Here is an 18,761-nt window from a genome sequence, read left to right on the forward strand (position 1 = left end):
TGGAAGCAGACACATTCCAAACAGAACATAAACAACTTCAGCAGAATATAAATGATAATCAGACAAAGCCATTCAATGACTAAATATGGTGGAATGAGACAAAAGCAAGGTCAATCCACAACTGGGTCTGAAATTAGACAGAAACAAAGATACTCGGCAACCACAAAAATAGCATCTCCCTTCTTCAGTTCTCTAAAGTGCCCATTGTTTCTGTTTTAAGTGACTCATCCCCTATGCAAAAATCATCACGACATACTACTATCAACTTGTGTCTATTTCCTAAGAGGACCCAAAACCAAAAGTAGCTCTCATTTCCCTAAACCTCCTTAAAATCACCCACCTCAGCCCCCAACATAAAATAAATGACAACCTTTAAAATGAGGGTCTTAGATGAAACCCATTATTTTGGCAAAATTGGACACTTTTAAGTCAACTTAAAAGGACGAATACATTTATTGAGAGGGAGAGAGGGAGAGAGAGAAAGAGAGAGAGTGAGTGTAAAACCTGTGTCTGACTACAGAAGAGCTCCTGATGATCTCTGGCTGGTGCACTTTTATCTAACTTTGCACAAGGAAGTGGCTGCTTACTCAAGGTCACATTTGACAGGAAGAGGGGGTGGTTACAGACATTAAAGAGAAAGATATTTTAAAGCACTAGCAAGTAACTTGTTTGTCACACAATTCAAGCCTCAGGTCAAATGAGACCATTCATCTAAATGCTGAGTATAATGCCCAGCACAAATTCAAAGTACGTTTTTATCATCACAATCATCATCACTATCATTCTTTTATTATTATGGATTATCAAGCCCTACACATGATTGTAACAGGATGCATATGCACTTGTATATCCACACAAACCATAAAAACAAGAACATTTGGCTAATTGAGCATATTAGAAGCCTGTTCACTCATCACGTCAGCAAAGGAAGAGGAACAAGTAATACTCACATTGAGCTGAAGTTCATCTGTCCACTGTCCGATCAGACGGTAACCGGGATTGGTGGTGTTTGTGGTCTGGTACTGAAAGATGTCATAACGCCCAGGTGCATCCCCATTTTTGTTAAACATTACTGGGGTGCCTGCACTCCCTGAGGAAGACAAAAAAAAAAAATGCCAGCTTTTATAATAGAGATTCCTTCTACCTCTTATGCCGTGGGTGATGGTCTGGAGACCTGCTGATGAGCAAGGTACCTAGTAGATACCCCATTATTTAATAGGTTCCCCCTAAATGGGCAATGTGTAACTCATGGGCAAGTCATCACTATGGCCAGTGGATGCTTCCTAGAGAAGGTTGAAAGGTGAGCTGCTCCCTGCTTTGAACAGTTCTATTTCTCAATATTTTGTAGTATTTCATGCTAATCTTTTCTCCTTGTGAAGAACATTAAATGCGTTAAATGAGGCCATCCTAAGTTGTGTTATTATTTTAGTTTCCACCTAATTATCAATTGTGGTTAGTAAAGAACCATTTCAAAGATAATACATTTGAAAAAGGAAATCTAAGAGAATTAAAAAACCACCAAAGGAAAAAGTTTACTTAAATATGTACTTGGCTATTGATTGCATTTAAACATATTTGTTGCTGATTATTTCTCATTTATATGATAACTAGTCCAAAATGCATAGCAACATACCTGGAAAGTATTTAGTAGATATTACTTTTTTTTTCTTAATCTGCTATGTGGGTCTTCTTTAAAATGAGGGTCTTAGATGAAACCCATTATTTTGGCAGAATTGGACATTGAAGTCAACTTAAAGGACTAATACATTTATTGAGAGAGATAGATAGAGAGAGAGAGAGAGAGAGAGAGAGAGAGAGAGAGAGTTTCCTTTGAAAGATGTGTGTGAGAAGCTCCTTACTATTAGCCAAATGGAAGAATGGACAGATCGTACACAGAGAATGAAAGATGTGGGTTTGGGTTACTTTCAGCAACAGTGACAAAGGATTCATCAAAAGTTGGCAAGCTGAGCGCTGTTTCTCTCCTAATCCCTTGGAAAAAGGATAAATACCTGGCCTCAGGGTATGTGACTGGTATCTGCTCTCTAAGTTAATACTGGATTGATATTTTCCAGAGAAAACAATGATCTATTTCCCATCTTTCACAAGGAAGTTAAGGATCATTTATAAGCTGAAACAGAATCACTAAGAACAGAAGTTCATTTTGCTGTTTTTTGTTGGAGAGGGCAGGGTAAAGTCAGGTAATGAGCATGAAGCCCTGTTGAGAATCCTCATTATAAATTTAAGATCCTAATGATGGCAAAATTCTGCATTTGGTTAGCAAAGTCATTAGCTTCTGTAGAAGCTGGGCCAACATGCTATTTACATTAATAACATGGATAGAAAAAAAAGGCCTGTTAACTGAAAGAGAGAAAATATGCTAAAAACAGTATTTACAAAAAGGCACCTATACTTAAGGAAGCAGGTGTGATGCTGAATGGCCACACACTCAACACAAGAACAAAGTTGGAAATGGGTCCCGACAGAGTGACAATATATTAGGTCATCTGAGACATACAAAATTACAAACTAGAGGTATAGTTACCTCTAGTGGAAAAGGGAGTCCAACATATAGGCAGGATACAGGAACAGCTAAAGAACTCCATACTATCTACAATAATCGAGCATAAGATTTTATGACTCTTTGGTATTGAAAATGAAAAAAAAATGGAGCTCATGGTAGGCTCAATAACAGCTCCCCAAATATTTCCATGTCCTAATCCCCAAAACCTGTGAACGTTACCTTACAGAATGAAAGATTTTTGTAGATGTGACTAGGGATCATGAGATGGGGGAAGAGTTATCTTGAGTTATCTGGGTGAGCCCAGTATAATCGCAATGGTCCCTATAGGAAAGAGGAAACAGGAATCAAAGGATGAAGGAGTTGTGATGGTCAAAACAGACGTTAGAGTGATGTGAGGAAGGGTTCATGACCCCAGGAGGACAAGTGACCCTCATGAGCTTGAAAGAAGAAGGACACAGATTCTTTCCCAGAACCTACAGAAGGAACTAGCCCTGTCTCCACCTTAATAAAGCCCAGTGAGACCTGTGGTTCTCAAACCAGAGAATTTTAGGATCATAAATTTATGTCATTTAAACCACTACATTTATGGCATTTTTAAAGGTAGTAATATGAATCTAATAAAGAGCTGGAGGACATAGAACATCAAACTTCCTAATTTTACAGGTGACAAAGTATACTGAGGTTCAAAAGGGGAAGTTCCTTGCTTGAGTGACTCAGCTAACTAGAGTAGTGCTTAGTAACTGGCTTTGGAATCCCCAAGAAGGGGTTTAAATTCCAGGAACCGCCTTTTATGTGTGACCTTTATCACATTATTCATTCTCCTTCAGCTTTTTTTTTTTTTAAGATTTTAATTATTTATTCATGAGACACACACAGAGAGAGGCAGAGATATAGACAGAGGGAGAAACAGGCTCCACGCAGGGAGCCTAATGCGGGACTCAATCCCAGGACCCTGGGATCATGACCTGACCCAAAGGCAAATGCTCAACCACTGCGCCACCTAGGTGTCCCTCTCCTTCAGCTTCTGACTGTCCCTAAGGACACCTTTCTAATAAGGTTAGGGAGGATTAAATGTAATAGTAATACAGTATATAAACCGCAGAGTTCCATGGGTTTTATGTAACAAATGCTCAATAGATAGTAATGATTTTTTTAAAATGTTTTTGTTTTTAAAACAAGCTCTGACCAGTTTTATTAAAGAGAAATTTTGTGTCATTTTCTTTTCACCTGTCTGTCCTGGCATGCTTCTAATGATACGAGAATCACCTGCATTAATGATAACCAGTGTGTATAGTCTGGAGTATTTCCCACATGCTGTGCCCATCTCAATGTTATTACTGCTGTAGTGATGATAGGCACCAGTTTTGGCCAACAGGGCATAGTACTTCCTTTCAGATTTCCTCAGAGACTGGCAGTTGTTGGTGAGGATGGTTAGTTTTGTTTTGCCATGTCTGATCATTTTCAGAGTCTGCTTGTACTCCAGCATGCACTTTCCACTTTTCATAACAAATTGATCGACTCCAGTGACCTTTTCATCTTCTTCGTAGCCACCATCTTTCTGCCTTAGATTAGAGGCGGCCCCAACCAAGAGTAGATGCCAAGATGGCTGAGAGTGAGAAAGGAAAGACTTTCTTTTTTATCGTTGTTTTATTTGCTGATATCTCAAGACCAGAACATCTGCCTTCAGATATTCAGACTGTCCTTTAATTCACCAAAGTTGTCTCTCCTAACTGGTATCTTGAATTTCTCCATGAGTGTAATTTTTTTTTTTTCCTAAAGAGTAGCCTAGAGCCCATTCTGAGGATAAGCACTGATCAATGAAGAACATTGCTGTGGTCCCACTAATTTGAGTGAGTGGGTGCATCTCTGTGTGGCCGAGGGCACCATTTCAATTTGTTCCATCTACGTCTTACCTGAACCCTATCCCCAGAGCCCAGAAAGGTACCCAATTTTATCACAACAGAAAGCTCTTAATCCCTCTCTGTATGCTAATCAACACAAGTTTTTCCAGTATAGAGAGGGAGAAAGAAAAAAAGTCAACCACATACAACATCAATAACAAAAACAGCTTTTTAATACTGGCTTTCTGTTTTCAATGAGCCTTCTCTGTATAAGGAGAAGAAACAAAATCTGGATTCCACAGGTTATTAGCAAGAAAATGAGAATCCTATCATTTTGCAGGAAGATATTAATATTCATATGCTCACCTTTCTTTTCTTTCACATTGGATACTAGGATTCATGTTATGCTTTGCTGTAATTCTACAGCTTCTATTCATTAAATAATATGACTTGAGCTTTTCTTAGTGTTTGAGAGGAGAGAGCAAGAATATTGGAGGCCTGAGGCTCCAAAGGATCTCTAGCTTACCAGCTAAATATTCATCAAAATTGGACACACTGCCTAATCTTTCTCTCTTCTTACAATCTTTGTTAGGAGAAATGATTCTTGTCATGCCCTTTCTATTCTCATTAAAGTTCATGCTTTAAAAAAAAATTAAGGCAGAAGAGCTGAATACTTTATCTAAGTGATGGCTTGTAATAGCATATTGTGTGGCTTTGACCTTTTTGATAAATTCTATAATGCAACTGGCTTATTATTACCATGGGTTTTGTGTTTTTTTTTTTTCCCATAGCTCCTATTTAACAGCATCCCTGAACTTCTTGAAAGAGAATAAAGGGGATTATGTCAACAAAGACTTGAAGACTATATTAAAAAAAAAAAAATCAAAGAAGTCCAGAGAAGAGAAAAAAAGTTATCAAAAGAGAAGTTAGGGCAGCTCAGGTGGCTCAGCGGTTTAGCGCTGCCTTCAGCCCAGGGCCTGATCCTGGAGACCTGAGATCGAGTTCCACATCGGGCTCCCTGCATGGAGCCAGTTTCTCCCTCTGCCTGTGTCTCTGCCTCTCTCTCTCTCTGTATCTCAAATAAATAAATAAATAAATAAATAAATAAATAAATAAATCTTAAAAAAAAAAGAGAGAGAGAGAGAGAGAGAGAGAGAAGTGATCCCCTGCAGAAATTTCCACAGGTCTAGGGGCCAGAACACTAGTGTACCATTGTGGAGGAAATAAAGCCACCTACCAAGCTGGGGTACTGAGAGGAACCCAGATGCCAGAAGGCATTTGTCTTCAGTATACTCTACTGAATTAGAGTATCTGAATGAAATTCCTTTTTTCCAGGGCAGAGAAGGATTTGGGATCTAGACTGCCCAGATGACAAAAGAGTCCTTTGCATCAAGGTATTTAGAAGGGTTTTTCTCTCATTTTACCACTCCATAAACAGAGTCCAGAAACACAGCATTGATTTGTGTTTAATCATCTATTGCTGCTCAACAAACCACCCTCAAAATTAGTGCTCAAAATAATGACGACCTGTATTTTGAAATTTGAGCTGGGCTCGGCAGGGACATCACCTCTCTGGTCCATTCACGTCAGTGGGGGCAGCCTGAAGCTCACATGCCTGATAATTGATGCTGGCTGTCAGCTGGGATATCAGCTGGGGCTATGGCTGGAATACCCTCACATGGCCTGTTTCAGTTCTTGGCTTCCTCCCAACATGGTAGCTGTTTCCATAATACTAATGTCCCCAGAGTACCAGGCAGAGGCCCTATTACTTTCATGCCTTATAAGTCACGTAATGTCACTTTGGTATTAATCACAGGCTTACACACAATTAAGGGGGAGGGAACCTAGATCTCACCTCTCAACACAGGAAAGCTAACTTCATTTTTCAAGAATAACACATGAGATGTGTCTTCCTTACAAAACATACCCCACTCCAATTTGTTCTCTGAAAACTAACCAATCTTGATACAGATACATTTAACTACTTCACTATGTAGCAATTCTCTAAGATTAGATATGTGAAATTACAAATTTGTTAAATATACATCAGCAAGTAGTGACATCTAGTTGGATGGGCCAACACAGAGATAACTAAATCAAATTTAGGCTCAGGTCATTGCATTCATTGGGATGCAGGAAAAAATGGCTGTAAGTAATGAAGACAAAATTAGCCACCTTTTCTCTTGGTGCATAAAAGGAGGTTAAGCACCTGATGAACCTATAACAATACTTTTAGGGCATTTTCTTATTTCCTAAATGATGCTTCAGTAAATGTGAATTTCAGAGTTATTAAATTGTACTCTACTGGTCTGGAACAAAACTCCCAGGGGTACAAAAAACTTTGAACTAAAATAATATAAGAGGACAATTAAACGTATTGAGACAAAGAAAAATCAAAATCCTCCCTAAAAACATGCAAAAAAAGTCTCCATTCTAAGATGTCAGCAGGAATGATGCACTAAACCCTTCTTCTCAGATACTTAAACAGTAGTCTAGGGAGCAAGTTATGGAGTTAGGTACTCCAGGTACCAAGTATGTAGCATCAAGTAAGGCACCAAGTATGTACCTATGTGCCTTAAAACATCATGGTTCTTAATTTCCCTATGAATCACTCCTTATCTATAAAAAAAAAAAATTAGGGCAGCCCTGGTGGCGCAGAGGTTTAGCGCTGCCTGCAGCCCGGGACGTGATCCTGGAGACCCGGGATCGAGTCCCGCGTCAGGCTCCCTGCGTGGAGCCTGCTTCTCCCTCTGCCTGTGTCTCTGCCTCTCTCTCTCTCTGTCTCTATTAATAAATAAATAAAAATCTTTAAAAAAATAGGGAATATAAGAGAACCTAAACAGTTTGGAGTTTTGAATGTTAAGGAAGCCAACGCAAGTGAAGTACTTAGCAGAGGTTCTGACACATAGTAATCATTTGATAAAAATGAACCCTGCATCCAGTCATAACCTCAGCAACTCTGGCTCATCAGTGGGAAAGATCATTTTGGCCAAATGAGTCCACAGACATTATTTGGAAGAAGAGTCAGGGCAAAGTCACCAAAGACTTTTTCAAAATCATTTTTTTTTGTTACTAGGGTAAGAATGGCTATGCATATCCACAGACCAGAATACAAAACCCAAACTGACCATAACACATATGATAAACAGAACTGCTTGATAAATCATAAAATTTATATGCATTTAGTTCTGGGGAATTTAATTATGGATTCTAGGAGATTCTGTAGAATCAGAAGAAAGTATTAAAAAAGATTATTTGTAGTTAAACTGTTTTTCTGGTTTTATATATAGTCATTTTTGTCTCCATATTAATAAGAAACTATTAGTTTCAAAATTGGCTATGATTTCCCTCCATCTAGCTATGAGGTAACTCCTAAATGACTGATGCAGTAACATGGGTTTAAATAGATTATTATTTACAAGAAGAGAAGATGATTTTTCAAATCAAAATGTAATGATCTAATTCAGGAAATTAACATTGATTCAATACTATTTGAAATATATGCAATTTAAAAAATTCTCACAATCGACAAAACTAAAAGGTAACCTATGGAATGGGAGAAGATAGTTGCAAATAACACATTTGATAAAGGATTAGAACCCAAAATATATAAAGAACCACTAAAACTCAAGACCCCAAAAATATTCCAATTAAAAAATGAGCAGAAGACATGAACTCTAGACATTCCTCCAAATAAGACATACAAGTGACTAAAAGACACAGGAAAAGATGCTCAACCATCACTCATCATCAGGGAAATGCAAATCAAAACTTCTCACACCTGTCAGAATGGCCTTAAAAACAACAACAACAAAACAAAGCGAAAACCAAAAACCTCAAGAAATAACATGTATTGGTGAGGGTGTGGAAAAAAGGGAACACTTGCACTGTTGATAGGAATGCAAATTGGTGCAGGCACTGTGGAAAACACTATGGAGGTCCAGCAAAAAAATTAAAAATAGAAATAGTCTATGATCCAGCAATATTGGGTATTTATTCCAAAATACAAAAATACTAATTTAAACAGATAATGCACCCCGATGCTTATAGCAGCATTATTTACAATAGCTAAATTATGGAAACAGCCCAAGTGCTCATTGATAAATGAATGGTTAAAAAAGATGTGGTATGCATATACAATGGAATACTTTTCAGCCATAAAAAAGAATGAAATCTTGCTATTTGCAATTTTCTCTGACATTATTTCACTCATGTGGAATGTAAGAAACAAAATAAATGAGCAGAGGAAGAAAAAAAGAGACACAAACCAAGTGATGGCTACCAGAAAGAAGGTGACAAGGGGAATTGGTTAAATAAGTGATGGGAATTAAAGAGTATACCTATCGTGATTAAAATAATAAAATAAAATGATATTAAAAATTCTTCATTGTCTCATTAGTGTCCTTTGGTATGGGATCTATCAGTGTTCCCACATTACATTAATAGTAATATTTCCTTAGTTTCCTCCAGTCTGGAATAATTCCTCCTTCTGACTTTGTCATGACTTGGACAGTTTTAAAGAGTACCAGCCATTTATTCTGGAAAACATCCTTCAATTTGGATTTGTCTGATGCTCCTTGGTGAATAGACTGAGGGTATGTATTTTTGGCAATAAGACCTTAGAAATGATGTTGTAACTTCCGTAGGGTATCAAAGGTAAGTGATGTCACTAAATTTCATTATTGGTGATATTAACTTTGTGGGGTTTTTTTTGTGATGTTAACTTGGATTACTTGGTTAAGGTGCTGTCTTCCAAGTTTCTCCACTTTTGAGTTATTCTTTTCCCCTTTGTAATTAATGTTTCTTGATGGAAGATACTTTGAGAGCATGCAGATATCTTGTTTCTTATCATAATTTATCTTAATAATTTTAGTATCCATTGACGATTCCTGCTTGGAACAATTAATACGGAGGTCCATATTAATGGTAACATTGTACTGCTGCCTGTCATGACATTATATTTCTTATTCTGCATTTATGTATTCAATTCGATCACTTATTTTTATCAGTATAGACTCACTGATGTTTGCTTCATTCTGTAAGTTTAATCCATTATTGCCCTCAAATTGGCAGGTGTGGTCTCCCTCAAGTTGGTTCCAGTGCTCTTTCAACATGATCCCATCAGTTTTTGCGCACTTTCTTACTTTCTGGCACAACATGATGCTTCAAACTCATCTTGTACTTTTGCTGCCCTGGTCCTTAAATCAAGTTACTCTAAAGAGGTATTATTATTATTTTTTTTTTACTGGAAAATGTATATATATATATAAATAAGATGTGGATTCTAGGTGTCATCTTTTCTATCAAGGTGTCATTGCTCCTAGCCCTTTCAGTGGAGAGAACTAGGCAACATAGGTATGTACACATATATAACATACACATATCTACTCCTGTATCTACCTATCTGCATGCATATTAAAAGCTATGAGTTCTGATGCACCTGGGTGGCTCAGTCAGTTGAGTATCCAACTTGATTTTAGTTCAGGTCATGATCTCAGGGTCCTAGGATAGAGCCCTGCATCAGGCTCTGAGCTCAGTGGAAAGTCTGCTTGAGAATTCTCTCCCTCTGCCCGTCCCCCATTGCCCATTTCCCCTTATTCAAGCACTCTCTCTTTCTCTAAATAAATAAATATTTTTAAAAAAGCAGCGATGAGTTCATGCAGGTATCTCCTACCCAAACACAACACAAGGTTTCTTCTGGTTTTCTCTTATTCTTACCAGTAACTTCTTTCTCTGGCAGTAAAAACCTGGCTCTAATTATCCATAATATACTTCATTATTCTCTGAGTCCTCTCACATAAATTATTTTCCTAATTGTGAACCCACAAGTTTACTAGCTATTGTACAATAATTGTGTATAGTTATTTTTGTCTTTAGTCTTATATGGCATATAGTCAAATACTATCTTTCAAACCTACCTGAGCTCATTTTTTGTTCCTCAAACCCCTCAGGGTGGTTACATTGCTTATTTGTAACACAGTGAAGTTTATTTATTACTGTCTGTATTGAATTCTGTGTTATACCTATGTGATGGTGAATTTTCCGTGTTGCCTTGACTGGGGATGCCCAGATAGCCTGTAAAATACTACTTCTGGGTGTATCTGTGAGGCTGTATCTGAAAAAGACTAGTATTCAAATTGGTAAACTGAATAAAGCAGGTGGCCCTCAAGGTGGGGGGTGGCAATCATTTCAGTCTCTTGAGGGCATGACTAGAGTGAAAATGCAGGGGAAGGGCCAATTCACTGCCTCTACTTGACAGAGGGGTGCCTTCTCTGGCCCTCAGATACCAGTGCTCTCAGTTGTCTGGCTTTTGGACTCAGATCAGGACTTGTAGCAGAAGCCTTCCAATTCTTAGGTCTTTACACTCGGACTGAGTTGCAATACCAACTTCCCTGGTTCTCCAGGTTGTAGACTGAAGACAGAGGGACTTCCCTCTCTCCATAAAGGTGTGAGCCAATTCCTATAAATTAATATCTTCTGTATATCCATATATATCCAATTGGTTCTGTCTCTCTGGAAAACTGACTAATTCAACCCACATTCAGGTTTATTTTAAATATTTCTTTAGCTTTTGATACGTGAAATGTTCAAAAGTTTGTAAGAGTCAACACTGTATGAAAGGTATTATCAGAGAAGTAGTATTTCTCCTTCATGCCTTTTACTCTATTTGCCCATTTTTCCCACCCATCTTTACTACCTTTTTTAGGTAAACGATTAATTTCTAACAGAAATTTGCATAATCTAGGATGTGGTTGTTGTAGCAACTTATATTCATTACTTCAATTGACTTAGACACCTGGAGAAACTGTCCCTTCTCTTTCCACTTTCCCCTCTCACTCCTAATATTCACTGAGGAAGAATCTGGCTTTCTGTGAGTATCTCTCTATTTTGGGAAAAGGAAGACAAACCATAACTTTCCAATATTCATTTACTCATTCATTCATTAACTCATCATTCATATGTTGATTCAACCATTTGAAATCATAAAAATGACCAGGTCTTTGCAATCAAGAATTTAACTACTTAACTTAAGACACCCAGAATATCAACACTTAGAATTTCAAAAATCATGTATATTTGGAGACTCACCATTGAAATTAACATTGCGGATATACTTCAACAACTTCTTGCCTCCAGCTTGTTCCATCTCTGGACAGACGCCTCGGTAGTCAGCACAAAGATCTTTGTTCATGTGATGGAGGGCATGAGCCATCGCATAGACTGCGTCAATCACAAACTGAACTTTACCTTCCTGTTCATAGTTGGAATCTTTTCCAATTCTCTCCTGTCCTGCACATTAAAACAAGAAACACACACACACAAAGACTGGTGTTGAGTAAACATCTAAATTTGCACTAACTTTCAACTATGCTTAAAGCAAACAATGTTCTGGGGGAATACAAGAGTGCAAACTACGTATCTACATTTGGCTACCATATTAAGTTGTTTTAATAGTGTTTCGTGTTTGACTTGGTAGGACTAACTTGTCTCATGTATTAGACAAGCTTCAGAATGACACTTCAAAAGATCACAATGATGGCTTGTGTAAAGCCAATAAATATACTGTTCAAATATAGTGGTTCCATGGAATAAAGGGGTTGCTGGGATTAGAGGCTGGACTGTAATATTCGAATTTTCAGAGCTTGCTCACTCTAAAGAGGTGATAGACCAAAAGGAAAATGATAGAAAACAAACTGAATTCTACACCTGATTTCAATACACTTCTATATACCTACTCCATCTTTTGTCTGGCTCAATGGCTGGTATTATTGGCAACTTAGGTTTTCAGGCTAGAAATTTTGTCATCTTTTCCTTCCTTCCTTTCTTATTCCCCACCCTCACATTTATCTAATGAGGAGCCAAGTTCTATCAATTCTAGCTCTGTAAACACTGAACAGTTGCAGCCACACTATCAATGCCCCATTTATGCCCTTCTCATCTTCCATCGGGATGCAATGCTAGATGCCCCACTTCATCTATTCATTCTTCCATATTCATATTTCCAAGTAACAGAGCGTATCACCTCACCCTCATGCTCAGAATTTTTCCATGGTTCTCCTTTGCCTATAAAATAAAATTCAAATTCTTTCCCCTGACAAATGAGAGTATGTATCACTTTGCCCACATCTGCCTAATAATAAAAACTGGCATTAAGTGCCCTTCATTGTGTTAGAAACTTTGCATATATTATTTTTATTTCATTCTTACTTTGTGAGTTAAATATTATTTATCCTCACTATACACATAGGAAAGGTCAGCCTTAATAGAGATTAAATTACTTCCCAAGACCATTTACAAGTAGACTGATGATGGTAGCTCAAGTTTGTCCAAGTCCAAAGCTCACATTCTTACTACATTGGCCCTACACAAAGCATTCCCTATATTTTGTTGTTGTTCCAGACAGATATGGTGTGTGTGTGTGTGTGTGTGTTCTGAATACACCGTTAACTCTAACATTAACTTATATTTACTCATGCTCTTGACTTTGCCAGAAACATCCTGCCTCCTTGCTGTTACTCATCACAATCTCATTCTTTCTTCATGGCTTAATGCAATGGTTGCCTTCACTCCAGTCCCTCAGTCCCATTTAAGGATTTTCATGAAAAAATTCAAGTATTATAAAATAGTAGCACTATATTTTAATGCTCTACCAGTTTACCAGAATTTTTTCTTTTATTTCTTCCCCCTTATATCCCCAACAGCAAACACAGCATTTAGTATTTAGTAGATTCTAAACAATATTCGTATTAAATTATACATCCATTAAGTACATAACACCAAGACCTCTCTTTAGACCTCTTGATCCTTTAGGAGGAATAATTATCCACAAATTGCATTTCACTTTCATAGCTGTATTTCTCAAATTGTTTTCTATGGTACATTTCTATAGTGGAAAAAAAAAAAAGAGGAATTATACAACCCCAAACCTTTCCCCTGCAAAATACAAGGGTCCTTATAGACACTGCATTAAATATTTTTAGATTTCTTTACTGAGAGTCTTTTCCAAAGCATTTAATGTCATGGAAAAAACTATAATCCATAAGAAAAAATTTCACAATTTTCTGAATTTGCTTCAATTTGTATTTTTCCTTTTTGAAGAACACATTAGTATCTCACAGGGCAGATACTTCTGTTTTACATACGCTTACTGTCTATCATTGGATCTAGGTCTTTTCAGTGTGTGTACAGGATTTCTCTTCTTTGAGTAAGACAAAATTCATTAAAAATTCATATTGCTACTTCCAATTAAAATTCAGTACTATAATTTTTTTATTAAAGTTGGCACACTTTCACTCCTATCTCCTTTCTTTTATGAGGAAATTCCTAGTTCTTAATGATACTATTCTAATGATTCATTTGCCTTATGTTCCATAATACCAATAACATTCTTAGAATATCTTGCCTAACAGTCTAAGAAGTATATGAATAGACTTTTGAAAATTGTTTTTCAATTTTTTGCCTATTTTGGTGGTAGAATCAGAGAAGAGGGATTTTGTTAAATGATATATGTATTTTTTTCTATTTTCTCACATTCTCTGCTAGAGTGAGACTGCACTAATTTGCTCTCCTACCAACAAAGGGTAAGAGTGTTCATTCCCTAAGGACCTCAACCAAAGTGTATTATGGAACTTGATTTTGTCAATCAGGTAGATATGCAAGAAATACCTCTATCGTGTATTTTCATTTGCATTTTTCTTACTATAGGCGAGGTTGAATATCTGTGCATATGATTAAGAGGCATTGTATTTCTTTTTTCTGTAAACTGTTTATTATCCAGCCAACTTTTATAATAAGTTGGTCATTTCCTTTTTTTTAAAGATTATTTATTTATTTATTCATGAGAGACACAGAGAGAGAGAGGCAGAGGGAGAAGCAGGTACCCTGCGAGGAGCCCAATGTGGGACCTGAGCCAAAGACAGACCCTCAACCACTGAGCCATCCAGGCATTCTTCTTGTCTATTTTTAGAAGCTTTTTATTAATTAGAGATTTGAACTCCTTGAGATTAAGTTTCAAATCTTATTCCCAGTTGGTCATTTTTCATTTATTTTCTTTTATTTTTTAAAGATTTTATTTATTTATTCATGATGTCACAGAGAGAGAGAGAGAGAGAGGCAGAGACACAGGCAGAGGGAGAAGCAGGCTCCATGCAGGGAGCCCGACATGGGATTCGATCCCGGGTCTCCAGGATCGTGCCCTGGGCCAAAGGCAGGCGCCAAACCGCTGCGCCACCCAGGGATCCCTCATTTACTTTCTTTACATACTTATTTTCCAAATGAAATTTTGTAGATGTAAAATTTTTTTCTAAACAAATTATTGTATTCTTTTTTTTAACATTTAGATTATGAATTCCCGCTCTCAGAGTAAAGAAGATTCCACCCATGTCTTCTTCTAGTACTTATATAACTTTGCTCTTAAAAGTTAGATATTTGAGGGGTGCCTAGTTGGCTCAATTGGTTAAGCATTTGACTCTTGATTTTGGCTCAAGCCATAATCTCAGGGTTGTGAAATTGAGCCCCATGTTGGGCTCTCTGCTGAGTGTGAAGCCTGCTTAAGATTTTCTCTCTCCCCTTCCCTCTGCCCTTTCTCCCCCACCTCTGCTCAAATGCATGCTCTTTCTCTCTCTCCCTTAAAAAAAAAAAAAGAGAGATATTTGACCCATTTTTAATGTATTCTGGTGTATGGGGTGAGGAATAAGTCAAAATTTTATCTTTTTCAGTATAGTCATTCACTTTTTATATCATTCAACATACAACAGCTTATCTTCTGTCATAGATTTGAGGTGGTGCCTTCATTCTACACTAAATTTCCATATGTAATTAGTTCTATCTCTAGATTTTAAAAATCTATTTCATTGCGTGGTTTGTTTATTCATGCACCAATTATAAAGGATAATATTTGGATAACTGGTAGAGTTAGATATTTCTACACATAATTACCCCAAATTTCCCAGTAGTTTTTATTTACTGAAATGAGCTTATTAATCACTTACATAACTTGAGAAAAAAAAACTTTGATGGTATATGTATTGCATTTATGCTGTATTTATAAATAAACTAGAACAGAAATCTTTTGAAGGTGAGTCTCTACCTTTCTTTTTGCTCTTGGTCAAGTATACTTTGCTTCCTTCAGTGTTTAACTATTTCTCAAAAGTTTTGAGTGTTTCCTGAAAAGTTAACCTAGATATTTCACTTATTTTTGCTATTCTAAATACAGTTTTCTGTGCTGTGTATTTCTCATTCGTTTTTGGTTGTATATGTAAAAGCTATTCTTTGATTTGTTGTGGTTTTATTGCTTTTCAACTTTCTATCATGAAAAATTTTAAACATAGTGCAAAGTTGAAAGAACTTTACAGTGAACCCACCAACTAGGTTCTTGCATTAATATTTTACAATACTTATTTTACAATGCAATTCATTTTCTCATATTAACTTTATAACCTGCTACTTCACAAATTTGTTATTTTTTATAGTACTTAAAAAAGGCAGTCATGAAAGCCTTATGACCACTATAAAATGTGTACTATGGAACTGTTTCAGACTAATAATTCAGGAGATCATTTCAATATTGCATTCATAGAGACATTTGTCCCAGAAAGAATATCTTGAAAAATAATAGCAGTGTTTTAAATAATATTATTTGTGGAACACTGTAGGCTTTATGTCTTTCTTGGAGAGACACCAGGCACATTAGCTTATTCAAGGCTCTAAGAAGATTTAAGAGATAAGTTTTTCTTTCAGGCTACCAGGACTTGAAAAATATAACCATAAATCAAGAGTATCAGAAATGTAAAGTTCATTTAAAAATTTATTTTCTCTAATGTCACAGACACAAGTATTTGCCAACTATCTCCTCTCCTTCTTTAAGTGAAATCTGTTCTCTTCAGATATTGACACCAGTAATGTGTGTGTGTGGGAGGAGGGGGAATGGAGGGAAGGAGAGAGACAGGGATAAAGAGAAGGAGAGGGAGAAAAAAAGGGAGAGAAAAAGAGAGACATGTATTCTGGACATTCTCTGAGCCTTTTTGAATTGGTTCTGATTTACCTAAGCCAAGCAGAATTTCCTCTGCAAAGACTGATTTAGAACAGGCATGGTGCATAATTCTAGCCAGTGAGATATAAGAGGAATTTGATCAGGAAGTCTTGAGAAAGTTTATTTGCTCTTAGAAAGAGATGTACTCAATTTCATCAAAAGCAAGCCCGAATACATACCCTGTATTTACTCTGGTCATTTTGTGGTCCTAAGGAAATTACACAGCAAACAAATAATAGCATAAAAATGTGGTAGATATATGAAAATATAAATCAGTTTTGAGTTAGTCAAGCCTGAAGTCACCCTATATTTTCTTCATGTGACATATTAAGTAGTTTGTCCACTTAACTGAAGCTTAATACTCAATATTTTTCATGTTCATATGAATGCTACATTTATTATTCATATAGCACTTTATAATATCCTAGCATTAAGCATCCTCCCCCAAAACCACCATGAAATGCAGCTTTTTAAAGATTTATTTATTTTAGAGAGAGAGAGAGCAAGCTTGAGTGCACATTTTCCAGTGAGGGGGGTGGGGGAGATCTTTAAGCAGACTCCCTGCCAAACACAGAGCCCAACTTGAGTCTTGATCCCACAACCTATGAAATCAAGACCTGAGCCGAAACCAAGAGTCAAACATCAACTAAGCCACCTAGGTGTCCTGAAAATAAGAACATTTTCAGTTAATTGTTAGTTAACAGCTCAGCCCTCCCATCTTTCTGATGAGCTGAGATGTTGTCATACTCTTTTCTCGGATGGAGTTTATCCTTCTCAACATGTTCCCAGAAAAGGGCCTCTGGTTTAGCTAAATGAGGAAAACTCTGAAGTACTATCTTTTATTTCTCCAGCATGCAAAGAAGCTTATCTTTTAAAGTCTTGTGATTTTTCTGGAAATGGACAATTTCCTAGCAGTGGAATCTTCCACAATGGAATCAGAATGAAATAGAAAATCTCAGCAGATTAATTACCAGTAATGATATTAAATTGCTTGTTTTAAAACTATCAAAAAATAAAGTCCAGTGAATTCTACCAAAGATTTAAAGAATAGTCAATATCAAAGTTATACTTTTCTCAAACTCTTCCAAAAAACCTGAAGAGGAAGAAAAGATTCCAAATACGTCCCAGGAGGCCAGCATTATTCTGATAACAAAACAAGACAAGGAGACAACAGCAACAAAATAATAAATGAAACTAGGGCAGCCCAGGTGGCTCAGCAGTTTAGCGTCACCTTTGGCCCAGGGCCTGATCCTGGAGACCCAGAATCGAGTCTCACGTCGGGTTCCCTGCATGGAGCCTGCTTCTCCCTCTATCTGTGTCCCTGCCTCTCTCTCTCTCTCTGGGTCTCTAGTGAATAAATAAATAAAATCTTTAAAAAAAAATAAAATAAACTACAGGCCAATGTCTTTGATGAACATAGGTAAAAAAAATCCTTGACAAAATATTAGCAAACTATATTCAACAATATTAAAAGGATTTTTCACCATACTCAAGTAGTATTAATTTTGGAGATGTAAAAATGTTTCAATATTCACAAACCAATCAATGTGACACACCTCATCAAAAAATGAAGGATAAAAATCACATGATCATCTCATTATATACAGAAAAAGCATTTGACAAAATTCAACATCTGTTTATATTAAAAACTCTCCACAAAGTGGGCTTAGATGGAACATACCTCAGTGTAATAAAGGCCATATGTGAAAAACCCAGCAAAAACAAACAAACAAACAAACAAAAAAACCGCAGCTAAGATCATACTCAATGGTGAAAAACTGACAGATTTTCCTCTACTATCAGAAACAAAGCAAAGATATCACCTTTCATCATTTTATTCAGTATGGTACTAGAAGTCCTAGCCATAGCAATTAGAGAAGAAAAAGAAATAAAAAGTATACATATAGGTAAAGAGACGCTAACCTGTTGTTATTTGCAGATGACATGATATTATATAGAGAAAATCCTAAAGACTCCATCCAAAAACTACTAGAGGTAACAAATGAATTAAGGAAAAGTGCAGGATACTGAATTAACACTGAGAAATTGGTAGCACTTCTATCCACTAATAATGAAGTAGCAAAAAGAGAGCTTGATAAATCCATTTACAATTGCACCAAAAAGAATAAAATACTTGGTAATAAACTTAGCCAAAGAGGTAAAAGACCTATACTCTGAAACCACTGATGAAAAGAAATTCAAGATGACATAAACCATTGGAAAGATATTCCATGCTGATGAATTGGATGGATATTGTTACAATGCCCTTAGCAATCTACAGATTTAATGCAATCCCTATCAAAATACCAACAGAACTTTTCAAAAAACTAGAAGTAGTAATACTAAATTTGTATGCAACCACAAAAGA

The 18,761-nt window shown here is 36.6% G+C and overlaps 1 protein-coding gene and 1 pseudogene across 1 annotated transcript in view; both read right to left on the minus strand.

The window, feature by feature from the left end:
* The window catches only part of GRM7 (glutamate metabotropic receptor 7), an 830,764-nt gene that overhangs the window by 265,683 nt on the left and 546,320 nt on the right, over positions 1 to 18,761 (minus strand). Inside the window, exons 6-7 of the mRNA XM_055344908.1 lie at positions 11,452 to 11,652; positions 951 to 1,090 (exon numbers count right to left, since the gene is read on the minus strand). Coding sequence (XP_055200883.1) covers positions 951 to 1,090; positions 11,452 to 11,652 — 341 coding nt within the window. The remainder of the gene's footprint in view (positions 1 to 950; positions 1,091 to 11,451; positions 11,653 to 18,761) is intronic.
* LOC129521580 (60S ribosomal protein L30-like) lies at positions 2,798 to 4,075 on the minus strand (annotated as a pseudogene).

This window comes from Nyctereutes procyonoides, unplaced genomic scaffold (assembly GCF_905146905.1).
Source record: "Nyctereutes procyonoides isolate TBG_1078 unplaced genomic scaffold, NYPRO_anot_genome, whole genome shotgun sequence".
Classification (NCBI taxonomy): Eukaryota; Metazoa; Chordata; class Mammalia; order Carnivora; family Canidae; genus Nyctereutes; species Nyctereutes procyonoides.